This window comes from Hyaena hyaena, unplaced genomic scaffold (genome assembly GCF_003009895.1).
Source record: "Hyaena hyaena isolate Hyena2069 unplaced genomic scaffold, ASM300989v1 scaffold_615, whole genome shotgun sequence".
In the NCBI taxonomy this organism is placed as follows: Eukaryota; Metazoa; Chordata; class Mammalia; order Carnivora; family Hyaenidae; genus Hyaena; species Hyaena hyaena.
In genome coordinates, this window is record NW_024081248.1 from 667,856 (window position 1) to 681,340 (window position 13,485).

General features: G+C 39.4%; 1 protein-coding gene and 1 non-coding gene across 2 annotated transcripts in view; both read right to left on the reverse strand.

The window, feature by feature from the left end:
- The window catches only part of KIAA2012 (KIAA2012 ortholog), a 109,294-nt gene that overhangs the window by 21,383 nt on the left and 74,426 nt on the right, over positions 1–13,485 (reverse strand). The window contains exon 15 of the mRNA XM_039257403.1: positions 9,893–9,965. Within this exon, the coding sequence (XP_039113334.1) occupies positions 9,893–9,965 (73 nt within the window). The remainder of the gene's footprint in view (positions 1–9,892; positions 9,966–13,485) is intronic.
- Positions 11,599–11,705, reverse strand: LOC120248945. The gene has a single exon (XR_005532717.1). It is a non-coding gene; the product is annotated as a U6 spliceosomal RNA (small nuclear RNA).

Below are 13,485 nucleotides of genomic sequence, written 5' to 3' on the forward strand. Positions count from 1 at the left end.
TTTTGAGAGGTGCCCACCAGAAGTGCCTTGTAGAGGAAAGAGGCGTCCTTACCTCTGCAGATGGAGAAACTTCTAGAGGAATCCAAACAAATAGACCTTGCTAAGTGTCTCCCAATTTATTAACCTTACTAAGCTCATTCCCTTTAAGTCCTATCACATTCTCCCACAACTTTCCACTCTTCATCAAACCTCGTATAAAAACACTCAGGCTTGGGGTACCTGTTGACTCAGTCTATGGAACATGCAACTCTTGATCTGGGGGTTGTGAGTTCAAGCCCCATGTTGGACGTGGAGATTACTTAAAAATTAAAAAATCTTTAAAAAACAAAACAAACACACACACTCAGGCTTAATCATTTCTTTGGGTCCTCATTTCCTTACGAAGGCGCCTATGTCACATAAAATTCATGTTAAATAAATTTGTATGCTTTTCTCCTATGAAATCTGTGTTAGTTTAATTTTTTAGGCCCAGCCAGGGAAACTAAGAGTGTCAAGGAAATGTTTTTCTTTTCTTACAGCGTCCTCAGGCATATGTTTATATCTTTGCAACATATTAATGCACTTAGAAGTAACGGGGCACCTGGGTAGCTCAGTCAGTTAAGAGTCCAACTCTAGGTTTTGGCTCAGGTCAGGATTTCACAGCTTCATGGGTTTGTGCCCCCATATCAGGCTCTGTGCTTGCAGCTTGGAACCTGCTTGGGATTCTCTTTCTTTCTCTCTCCGCCCCTCCCCAACTTGCGCTCTCTCAAAATAAATAAAACTAAAAAAATATATATACTATTTTATACACTAAATCATTATATCTTAACTTTTATAATTTATTTATTCAGCTTAACATTTTGTTTTTAATGATTAATTCATGATAATACATGTAGCTTCCATTCATTTATTTTAAGTTATTGACACTATTCCATTGTATAAACATACCATAATTTAGTTATCCATTTTGTTGCTGATGGCTGTTTTGATTGTTTTCAATTTTTTGTGATTACAAATGATGCTGTAATGAACTTTCTTGAGTGAGTCACTTTTCATACATGAAAGAGTTTCTCTAAGGTATACATGGAAATAAAATTGTTGGGTTGTAGGGTATATGCATCTTCAATTTATTGAATATTTCCAAATTGCTCTGAATTTCTAAAACTCTGTATCCTCATCAAAAATAGGTGTTTGCAGACTTTAAAATTTTTGTTAATCTGATATATTCATGAAATGATATCTTTTTGTTGTAATCTGAATTTTTCTGACTAGCAGCAAAGTTGACTTTTTTACATGACTATTATTTAGGCTTCCTTGTCTGTTAATTGCTTATTCATATTTCAGCCATTTTTCATTTGGATTGATTGTCTTTTCCTTCTCTATTTGTAGCAGTTTTGCCACATTTTGGATACCAATACTTTTTGGTTTTATGCACTACAGATATTGCCTTATAGTCTGTGATTTGTCTTGTTTTCTTTTTAAAAGATTTTATTGTTTTTTAAAAGTAATCTCTGTACCCAACATGGGGCTCAAACTTACAACCCCTAGATCAAGAGTCACTTCCTCTGCCAATTGAGCCAGCCAGGTACCCCTGTGATTTGTCTCTTAACTTTGTTTTTGCTGTCTTGTCAAAAACTTCAAATTTTAATATAGCCTGATTTGTCAATAATTTTCCTTATGGTTTTGGTTTTGATTCAGGAGTAGGACATTTTTTCCTTTCTCAAATTCATAAAGATATTCTTCCATATTTCTTCTAAAAAGTTTAAAAGTTTTGCTTTTTCAGCAAAATCCTGGCTGGTTAAGTCAGAAGAACATGAGACTCTTGATTTTGGGGCTGTGAGCTCAAGCCCTAAGTTGGGTGTAGAGATTACTTAAAAATAAAATCTTAAAAAATTTTTTTTGCTTTTTCAAAAAATACACCTGATATTTGTGAGATAAAGATTTAAAAATTGGATAACTAGTTATGTCAAAATTATATACTGAAAAATGGCTCATTCTTTATACTTTCACCATACATTGTTTCCATATACGGGTGCATTTATTTCTGGATTCTTTAATCTCTTCTGTCTGTCCCTAAGCCAATATCATATGACCTTAGAGTGATCTTTGATATTTAATATTTTTGATATTTTAGTATTTGGGGTCTTTGTTTTTCTTCAAAATTATATTAGTTATTTTGGGTGCCTTTATGAATTTTGGGATCAACTTATCATGTTCCACCAAAAACCTGACTGGGGATTTTTAAAAAAATTGTAGTTGCATTGAATTTATAGATTAATTTAGGGAGAACTGTCACCTTCCTAATTATAAACATTACATACAACATTGTATAGACTTATATTTGTTTTGGTCTATTTTTATTTAATTTAACAAAATTGTATAATTTCTTCAAGAAAGTCTCACATATCTTTTTTTACATTTATTTTTAGGATATATATACCTCTTTCTATACAGATATATATTTAAAAATTACATTTATCCTATCTTCCTATATAAACTGTACTAGTGGATAACTAGTAGAAGAGGAAAAGTTTCAGTTTTTTTTGTAGGAGTTTTCCAATAAGTGGAGAAAGAATGATAGAATTTCAAGTATCACTATTTTGCAGCCTGTAATGAATGAATGGATCTGAAGCTACTGGCACTGTGAAGTGACAAGCAAACATTATATCTCCTCATGGAAGAGGTCAATGGCCTCCATGAAATAGTGTTGCCAAAAGGAAAAACCAAACCTGAATCTGATCAATCTCTAGATCCCAGTACTAACTTACAGGGAATATAGAAGACAGAGAAGCACGTAAAACTATATGATGAGGAAGCAATCAGCAAAATCTAGATTTTTGGGAAACTCTATAGGACAAGTGACTCAATTTCCTAAAAATAAACTAAAAGAGGGCTAAGTAAAGAAATGGAGGGGAGCCTATAAATTAAAAGAGACTTGGAGGTGACACCAATGAATCATAAACAAACTCGAAAACAATTATAATAATTGGGAGACAATTACAGCATTAAAAAACAATATTCAATTATATTAAAGAATAGTTCTAATTTTTAGGTGCAATAGTAGTATTACGGTTATGTCCAAAGTGTCTTTTTCTTTTTTAAAGTGTCTTTATTTATTTTGAGAGGAAGAGCACATGAGCAGGGGAGGAGCAGAGAGAAAGAGGGAAGAGAGAACCCCAAGCAGGTTTATAAGCTGTCAGCATAGAGCCCGGCGTGGAGCTTGAACTGACGAACCATGAGGTCATGACCTGAGCCAAAATTGAGTCAGATGCTCAACTGACTGAGCTGCCCAGACACAACAAAAGTGTCTTTTCTTGTTTTTTAGAGATACATACTCAAGTGTGTATAGGTAAAATGAGATAAGGCTGGAAAATTTGTTTCAAAATAATATGGAAGGGAGGAAGGAGTTGGGGATATGAGTGAACTATATCACCCAGGAGATGGATATGTGGGATTCTTGTGCTTATCTGTCCATTTTTGTCTATGTTTGGGGGTTTTCATAATAACAATTATCTTAAAATTGCATTATAAATTGTGCTTTATGTTTTGACAAACTGTTTTTTCCCACAATTGATTTTCTTATGTATCGATCCATATTTAGTAATCTTGCTGACTTTGTGTCTTTTATTTTTATTTTTTTAATTTTTTTACTTTTTTAAATTTTTTAATGTTTTATTTATTTTTAGGAGAGAGAGAGACAGATAGCGTGAGCAGGGGAGGGTCAGAGAGAGAGGGCATCACAGAATGAAACAGGCTCCAGGCTCTGAGCTGGCAGCCAGCACAGAGCCCGACGCGGGGCTCGAACCCACGAACCGCGAGATCATGACCTAAGCGAAAGTCGGTCGCTTAACCGACTAAGCCACCCAGGCGCCCCTGACTTTGTGTCTTTTAATAGTTTGTCTGTAGAGGCCCTTGGATTTTCCATATAATACTATTGTCTGGGAATAATGACAGTGTCATTTCTTCCTTTCCGTCCTTTTTCTTTTGGTTTCCCTACTGTGTTACTACAATTTTGAAATAGAAGCAATGACAGAGGGCATCCTTATGCTAGTTCTTTCTCTAAAGAGGATGCTTTTAAAGTTCTACCATTAAAGTGTGATGTGAACTGCAGGTTTTTGGTAGACACTCTTTATTAAAATCAGGAAGTCTTGTCATTTGGAACTACGTGGATGGAACTAGAGGGTATTATGCTAAGTGAAGTTAGACAGTGAAAGACAAATATCATATGACTTCGGTCATATGAGGACTTTAAGACACAGAACAGATGAACAGAAGGGAAGGGAAGCAAAAAATAATATAAAAACAGGGAGGGGGACAAAACATAAGAGACTCTTAAATATGGAGAACAAACAGAGGAGGTTGTGGGAGGGGATTCTAGGAGGGAGGATGGGCTAAATGGGTAAGGGGCATTAAGGAATCTACTCTTGAAATCATTGTTGCACTATATGCCAACTAACTTGGATGTAAATTTAAAAAAATAACTAAATAAAAATTTTAAAAAATCAGAAAGTTTTCCTCCATTCCCAGTTTGAGAATTTTAAATCATGAATGGGTGAATGTCAGAAATTTATTTTTCCTTTTGTATCTACTGAGATGACCCTAAGGTTTTTCTCCTTTAACCTCTTTTTTTATTTTAATTTTCTTTCTTTCTTTTTTAAATGTTTTATTTATTTCTAGGAGAGAGAGAGACAGCGTGAGCAGGGGAGGGTCAGAGAGAGAGGGAGACACAGACTCTGAAACAGGCTCCAGGCTCTGAGCTGGCAGTCAGCACAGAGCCTGACGCGGGGCTCGAACCTACAAACTGCGAGATCATGACCCAAGCGAAAGTCGGACGCTTAACCGACTAAGCCACCCAGGTGCCCCTTTCTCCTTTAACCTCTTGATATGAATTATATAAACAGACTTTCACATGTTAGACCATCTTTGAATTCCTGGGATAAACCACATTCAGTCGTGGTATATGGTATATAGTATATTCATATACACACTATATATATATGTATATTTGTATATTTGTATAAAATATTACATATTTAAATATAAGCTTAAGGATTTGATTGGCTAATGTTTTATTTAGGAGTCTTATCTTGGATCATAAGTGAGATTGGTCTATAAATTTCCTTTCTTATGTTGTCTTTGTCTCTAGGTTTAACTGCTTTTTGGTCTTGATGAATTTGGGTTTCAAATTAGAAATAAACTTTGCTTCCTGGAAGGTGAAGAGAATTTTTAGGATCAAGGGGCAACAGCTGTGTTCTGGGATACTGGGGACTTCCCTGGGGTTTCCATTTTGGGTTAAGTAGAGTGAGTCAGAAACATTCTTAAGGATGTACAACTTCTCACCATGGAGGAGGACTTTGAAATACTTTTCAGAATGAAAGATAAAGCAGTCACAGCGCGTGGAGGTCATCTAGGCTGCTAAGAATGAGTAGATAATTCTGAATCCAGTACTGGGATCGCAGAGCCTGGCAGTCTACACTGACTGTGCAGGCTTCATATGGAGCAAAGCAGGGAGCAAGAGCCCTGACTGACCTCAGGTGGTAGCCCTGTGGAGTGATACCACTTTCCAGGTTGTAGATTCTGGGGCAGGGGCACTGTCTCAACTCCTGGGCACATACTTCTGATCTATTTTTTCCATAGCTTTAAGGGAAATTTTTCACAACACTGGCTACTCCTTACTTCTTTGCACAAGTTGGGCAGTCAGTGTATCTGTTCCTTCTGGAGCTGTTTATTCCTGGAGCCAGGAACTGCCCCTGAGGAAAGGCCTTCAAACCTCCCTACAGCCAATTGGGGCCAGTGGATTTTGCTCCTACAAGGCAACTGTGGGCCCAACATTGATGTTTTCTCTCCTGTCTTCAGGGTGAGGAGATGTTGAGCCAGCTTTAAGATGTAGAGAAGGGTAATAACAAAGGGGATGGCAGAGATATGTCTGGCGCAGGGCTGTCCTATCTCTTGTCTGCCAGCTTGGACTTTCCAAGAGAGAAATAAACCTTCCATCTTATTTGAAATCGCTTTATCTTGGTCTTTATTAGAACAGTTGTATCAGTATCCTAAGTACTACATATCCATCTCTTCAATAAAGCAATAATGCTCTGGGCCTATTTTTCCCTAGTAGAATAGAAATGGCTCACTGGTTTCTAAGGGTTTCTGTAAGACCTGCCTTCTGTCTTTGTCCACCCATTGTTTCATTGTTTCAGGCTACTCATTAGGGATCCCCTGTATCTCATGCAGGGCTCCTCAAATCTCTTACTCCCCCTAAGAATATCTCAAATTCTGCCACATTCTAAGTGGTTACATCATTATTGCTACATAGCTTTTCACAGAAGGCAGAGGCTGGCAAGGCTGCTTTGTTCAGATTGGGTCTGCTGCCCACATGTAGACTTAAAGAAAGATTTACACAAAGGACTCAACCAGTACCCCCAAGATCAAGCCCCCCATCAATGAGATTGACCTAGAAAGTAATTATCATGTTATCAACTTAGACCAAATCTCTTCTGACAAGGTTCCACTTATGGCTACTAAATTAAGGTTTTAAAGAAACAGACTGATAGATAGCTAACCCTCAGTGAGCACTTCCTCTGTGTCAGGCACTCTCATAAGCACATTACATGTATTAACTCGTTTATGTCACAGCCACCTCATGAGATAAGTAGTACTGGTACCTCCATTTTACACATGAAGAAAAAGATGCCCAGAGAAGTTCAGTAGATATTCAAGGGCATGCAGTTAGTAAGTGGAGTAATGGGACTTGAACCTGGGAAATCAGATTTGTTATCAGTGCTCTTGATCACCGTGATGCTGCCTAAACAGTACCCTTTATTTTCAAAAGAACAGATTAAATTGAGTCACTGCTAAATTTAGAGGAATAAATTCTAGAAGCAAGGCCCAGGGCAGTGATTCTTACAGTGCCACCAGCATTAGCACCACCAGAGAACTTATAAAAATTGCAAATTCTATGACTTCAGCCCAGATTTAGTTAGAAACTCTAGGGGTGGGACCCCAAATTTATTTTAACCAGACTTTCAGGGGGTTCTGATGCACACTGAAGTTTGAGAACAACTGGCCTAGGAAATCAACAAGAACTGAAATTCTATTGTTTCTTTGGGCTGAGGGGTTGGGGAAAAGAGGTGGAAAGGAAAGTTTTGCATTTAACATGAGCCATTTTCCAAACCCGATTTGATTTGGAGGTTGCCAGTGATTTGTCTGATTGTACTGCATGCAAGTTTGTGGTAATTTCACCAAGTCTAAGAAGCAAGGTGTTCTTGGTAGATATGGCACTGGCTCTTTGCTCATAATTTAAAAATGAAGATCACTACTTAATTTAGAGTAGTAGAAAATAAAATCTTGGCAATTAGATATAAGGCCTAGAAGGGAAAAATCTATACTTAAATAGTTAAAAAAAATTCCTTGGCATGCTTGCTTTTCTTCCTATAAAGATTTGAGATCCTTTTTAAACATTAGCATTTATCATTCAGGACAGGCAAATGCCTTCTTTAATTTTCTGCAGTGATATATCACTGCATTAAAGACTGTCTGGATAACCTTTATGGAAGTCAGACGAAGCCTGTTCCTCTGTCATGAGAAAGGAAATCTGTTTTGACTGGCTTGGTCATTGCTTAGATTTGGCCATGTTCTGCACTGCTTAAAACCTCCATTGCACTTTGAGTCTCATCAGCGTTCACATTCTGCATATGTGACTTATGATATGGAAGGTCTGAAGACTGGAGCATGTTTCCCTGGTTACTGTCACTCAGTTTTGAAAATGGAGGGTGCAGGAGACTTATTTTAGCAAGAACTCTGCTTAAAAGCTTGACCAAACCTAGAAATTGAGCTACCATAATATTTTATTGTCTGTTATGTAGAAGCAGTGAAATCTTTTATTTTATTTTATTTTATTTTATTTTTGACAGAGAGAGGGCGCAAGTGAGTGAGGGAGCAGCAAGAGAGAGAGGGGGAGGGAGAGTGAGGGGGGGCTCACCTGAAGCAGGGCTCTTGCTCACCCAAAGTGCGGTTCAAACTCATAAACCTGAGCTGAAGTTATGACCTGAGCCACCTAGGCACCTGGCAGTGAAATCTTTTAAAATGAGTATAAAAAGTATTTTTGTTTAGAATATCAAATAAAAGAAACAGTAAGAGATGTAAACAGAAAAATATCAAATTTAGGATGAAATTCCAAATCCATGACTTTGCACTTTTATCTCTAGTGAGCTCTCATGGTCTCCCTCACCTCTTGGGGTCTAGAGGAGATAGAAAGAGTCATGGTGTCATTTCACAGGTTGGTAAACTGTGACTGCAAGAGGGTAGACATTTAATCATTATGACAATCATCCAAGTCAAGAATAATAGAGTATTGGGGTGCCTGGGTGGCTCAGTTGGTTAAGTGGTTGACTCTTGATTTCAGCTTAGGTCATGATCTCAGATTCGTGAGTTCAAGCCCCACATTGAGCTCTGTGCTGATAGTGTAGAGCCTGCTTGGGAGTGCCTCTCACTCTCTCTCTCTCTCTCTCTCTCTCTCCCCCCTCTCTGCCCCTTTCTGCCTCTCTCTCTCTCAAAATAAATAAATAAATAAACTTAAAAAAAATAAGACAGTATTTGTTAAAGGGTTACTTATATGAGTTACTTCATTTATTTCTCATGCAACCTTATGAGGGGAATACTATTTTCAGCCTCAGCTGAGGACACTGAGGTACAGAGAGGTTAAGGAAGAAGTAAGCTAACTGCAGAGCCCGCATTCTCCACTCAGCTGCTCAGAGCTGCTGTTGCTAGCTTATATAGAGCCCCTTGTGTGAATTCAAGAAAGGCACCCCAGTAGAAAGGCCAGGTAGGAAAGGAGCCCCCTCTGCGTGAATACCCCAGTCCTGAGGTGCATAGCTTAGGGGGCAGAGCACAGGCTCCTATTTGCTTCCTCTGCTGGATGTCTTTGTACAGCAAACAACAAACAAGTTATCCTTCTGGCTGGCACTGCATCCACTCCTTGAGAACACAGGTGTCTCTCACCTATCCATTTCCACTCCTGTAAGATGGATGCAGTGAGGATAAAGAACGTTCTGTACCTGGGCCTACCCAACTGCAGTATCACACAGCATGTACAGATACCCCCAGGGAAGAGATTAGAGTCTAGCTCAGGTTCTGGGAATATATGCCAAAAAGCCCAGTTCTGAGCCCAATATTTCCTAGAGCCATCATTATTAAATGCAGCATCATTTATGGAGGAAGCCACACGCAAACAGCTCTGGCTACCCAGGGTGGTAGGCAGGAGGGTCTGGGTCTCTAAAGACACTGTCCCCACTCCCTACCCCATCATTGGAATTTTATTTAAAAACAATTTTTTTTAACTTTTATTCATTTTTGAGAGATAGAGTATGAACGGTGGAGGGACAGGGACAGGGAGACACAGATTTTGAAGTAGGCTCCAGACTCTGAGATGTCAGCACAGAGCCCTACGTGGGGCTTGAACTCATGAACTGCGAGATCATGACCTGAGCCGAAGTTGGACACTTAACCAACTGAGTCATCCAGGTGTCCCTGGAATTTTAACTCTGTAGGCAGGGAACCTCAGCTCCTGCACCTGCATATCCATGCCCCTTTGAAAGCAGGAGGAACAGGAAAGTAGAAGTGCCTATGAGACCTTGTTGTGATACCCCAGAGTCTCTACTCTCTTCCATTAATCTGTGGTCTCTGGCAGGAAAGAAACCTTTTAGTAAGCCCAAAAATATAAAAGCATGTTATTGTCATCAGTTGGTTTGTGATGCACTAAGAATAATTAGAGTCTGAACTCAGCACATTGGTCTGTTTTCTGACTTCCAGCCCTGAAAGGAAATGGAAGGGTCATTCCCCACTAACTTCTTTGAACCAATGCAAACCTCATCAGAGGGTTATTGTGATAAGATTTAAAACCCAACCTGGCTGTCTCTACCTTGGGTGTCTTGATGATTTTCTCTGAGGGGTCCTCCTGGTTCTTCATGATTGTCCAGTTCATCTCCATTTTCCTGTTAGGTGAATACACAATAAAAGAAAGTACAGAAGACAAAATAAAGACAAACACTTCTATGGTCCATGCCCTTTGAAAATACAGTTCTTCTCCTTCTTTGTCAACTTATTTTAACTTCAGTGTCCAAAGGTGGGCTTAGCTTCAGTGCTGAGCATTGCAGGGGTCTTAGTTGTATTTCTCCTGTGGGAGGCTTGTCCCATTCATGTGTATGGTGTTCCATGCCTGGTGTTAACCGGGGGGTGGGGAGAAGAATGCCACAGGCAAAGACCAACTGGAGAAGGAAGCAAGGTACCCCCAGGGACGTGATGGATGACTGGTATGATGAGAGCAGAGGCTGAAAGAATGGGAAGGGTGGGATGAATCAGGCTCCCAAGGCCTTGAAGGCAGATTAAGGGCTTTGGTTTTATCCTGAGAACAAATGGAAAGGGTTTAATGGAAGCAAAAGGGTCAGACTGGCCTTTTGTGGAGTTTCCAAGGTTGCCACGGATTAGGTTTCTTATCACATCAATCCCCTCTTCCTTCTTTCTCCCAGTCATACAAATTGCTTGCAATCCACCATGTAGAAATTTTCATAACAGTGGTTCTCAACCCTGGCTATGAATTAGAACTATTTAAAAGGTATGATACCCAGTATTTACCCCCCAAAAATAAAATTAGACTTTCTGGAACTAGGGCATTTACAAAAAATTTTTAAAACATTTTATGTATTTTTGAGAGACAGAGAGAGACAGAACATGAGCAGGGGATGGGCAGAGAGAAAGAGAGACACACAGAATCTGAAGCAGGCTCCAGGCTCTGAGCTGTTAGCACAGAGTTCAAGGCAGGGCTTGACCCCATGAACCGTGAGACGATGAACTGAGCCGAAGTTGGATGCTCAACCAACTGAGCCACCCAGGTGCCCCTGGAACTAGAGCATTTTTAAGGTTTCTTGGGTGATTCCAACATGTAGCAGGATTGAGAGTCACTGATCTCCTCTGGAGCATTATTAGAAGAGCAGCTCATTGGTAGCCAAAATGATGTGACACGTAGAGTCAAAGACTTAAGTAAAGCCACATGTATCTGATGAAGCCAGCTCTCGGTCTTTGTCATATGGATCTCTGCTGAATCCACAGCTTCACTTCAGCTACAAAGAAAGAATTGGATATGGAGAGCCCTGGAAGTCTCTCCTAGGACTGAAGTTCCTCTACCTTTAGTAGCAGTTTTTCCACTTAATTATCAAACACCTAAACTGCTCTGGGAAGAGACAATTACTCTTATTTGTTTGTCATTCTCTTCTCACTCTATAGTTTTTTACCCTGCGTGTTTTTCACTTGTTAGCTTACTGTTGGAGCCGATGAGATATTCTGTCATAAAAGAGCTAGAGTGGGTAAGTAATTTTCTTCCTTTCTCTTCCTTCCATCCTTCCTTCCTTCATTCCTTCCTTCCTTTTTTGCTTTTATTATGATAAGTTTCTAAAATATTTTTTTAAGTTTTTTTTTTAGTAATCTCTATACTCAACATGGGGCTCAAATTCATGACTCTGAGATCAAGAGTATCATGATCTTCCAGCTGAGCCAGCCAGGCTCTCCTTTAAGTTTTTATTTTAATTCCAGTTAGTCAACATACAGTGTTATATTAGTTTCAGGTATACAAGAAAATATGGAACACTCAGGAATTTGCATATCATTCTCATGCAGGGACCACACTAATCTTCTCTGGATTGCTCCAATTTTAGTATATGTGCTGCTGAAACGAGCACAGTAATTTTCTTTCTTTTGCATTTCTCATTTTGAAGACAAAGAGGATTTGGCCTTGGTGCAGTAAAAAAAAAAAAAAAAAAAAATTCATCCCTAAACAAATGGAAAGATTTTTGAAAAAGTACAGCAGGAAAATCCACCTCAGTCATAAACTGCTAAGTTATAAGAGTAGAAAAGAGATAAACTGAAAGACAAATTCCTGTTTACATGTCCTATTAATTTAACAGGAAACTGGATTAAAAGGGAGAAACAAGCTTGCTCCTTTGGAAGAATTTCAAAGGCAAGAAGGATAAACCTTTAGTCTTAACATGTAGCTATGAGCCTTCAGGGGCAAAAAATATTCTCATTTCACAGATGGGGAGATGTAGGCAGAGAGAGTCAGAGACTTTGAAAGAACCTTCTGGTATATCCCTGTTAGATAAAGAAGTAGTCTTAATTTGAAAGTCTGTTGCTAGAAAACTATAAAAAACCCCAACCCTATCGTGTTTTAGATATTTGAACATGCATGAGAAATGACTTACACCTAAGGTTATTCACTGAAACAGATTTGAAACCACCTAAAAATCCTACCAACTGAGGACTAGTCAAATAAATTATGGTAATTCACACAATGGAATACTACCCAACTGTTAAAAATCATCTCTTTATAGGAATGCCTGGGAAGCTCCGTTGGTTAAGCACCCGACTTGATCCCAACTCAGGACTTGATCCCAGGTCGTGAGTTTCAGCCCCCATGTTGGGTGTGAAGCCCACTTAAAAAAATGCACACACAACACCTAGAACTAAACAAAATGCAATCTGTCATTTTTTCCCTAAATGTTTATTCATTTTTGAGAGAGAGTGTGTGAGTGGGAGAGGGGCAGAGAGAGATGAGGACAGAGGATCTGAAGTGGGTTCTGTGATGACAAGGGCCAGCCCAATGTGGGCCTTGAACTCATGAACCATGAGATCATGACCTGAGCTGAAGCTGAACATTGACTGAGGCACCCAGGTACCCCTGTCATTATTTTTTAAAAGTTTATTTACTTTGAGAAAGAGAGAGCATGGGGTGGGGGGAGTGGCAGAGAGAGAGGGAAAGAGAGAATCCCAAGTGTGGAGACTTCCACACTGACAAACTAAAGCCCGACGTGGGGCTCCATCTCAGGAGCCGTGAGATCATGACTTCAGCTCGAAGAGTTGGGGTCTTAATGGACTGAGCCATCCAGGCACCCCACAATCTGTCATTTTTAATATGAATTACAAATGCAATGACTAAACTGAATGACTGAAACATAGGTAATATCACTTGGCGAATGAGCCAAACAAGCTGAAGGACTGAAAATTCAATCCTAGCTCAGTTATTCTAACCAAGTCATTTGCTCTTCATCTGTTGCTTCAGCCCATGAACATTTATTCAGTGTCTGTTGTGTGCCAGGTCATGTGCTAGGCATTGGGGACACCAGGATGAAAGATCTATTTGCAAGCAGCTTGCTGGCTTGTGGAGAAATGACATAAAACCTCAGCATTGCAATGCTGTGTGATAAATGTTGTGACAGATTATGACAGTTTTCTGCAGGACCTCACGGAAGGTGAAGCTAAATTAGTCTGGGGAAGGTTTGTTTACCAGGGGACGTGGTGCTAAGTCTTGCAGAGAAGGGGAGGTAGGGCAGTTCCTGGCAGAGGAAGCACCATGTGCTGGGTGGGGGGCAGCTTTGGGGACTGCAGTGCATGGACAGTGTGAATTAGATAGGGGCCAGATCTTGCAGGTTGCAGCATGGAGTTAAAAATAAATTGAGGTTTTAT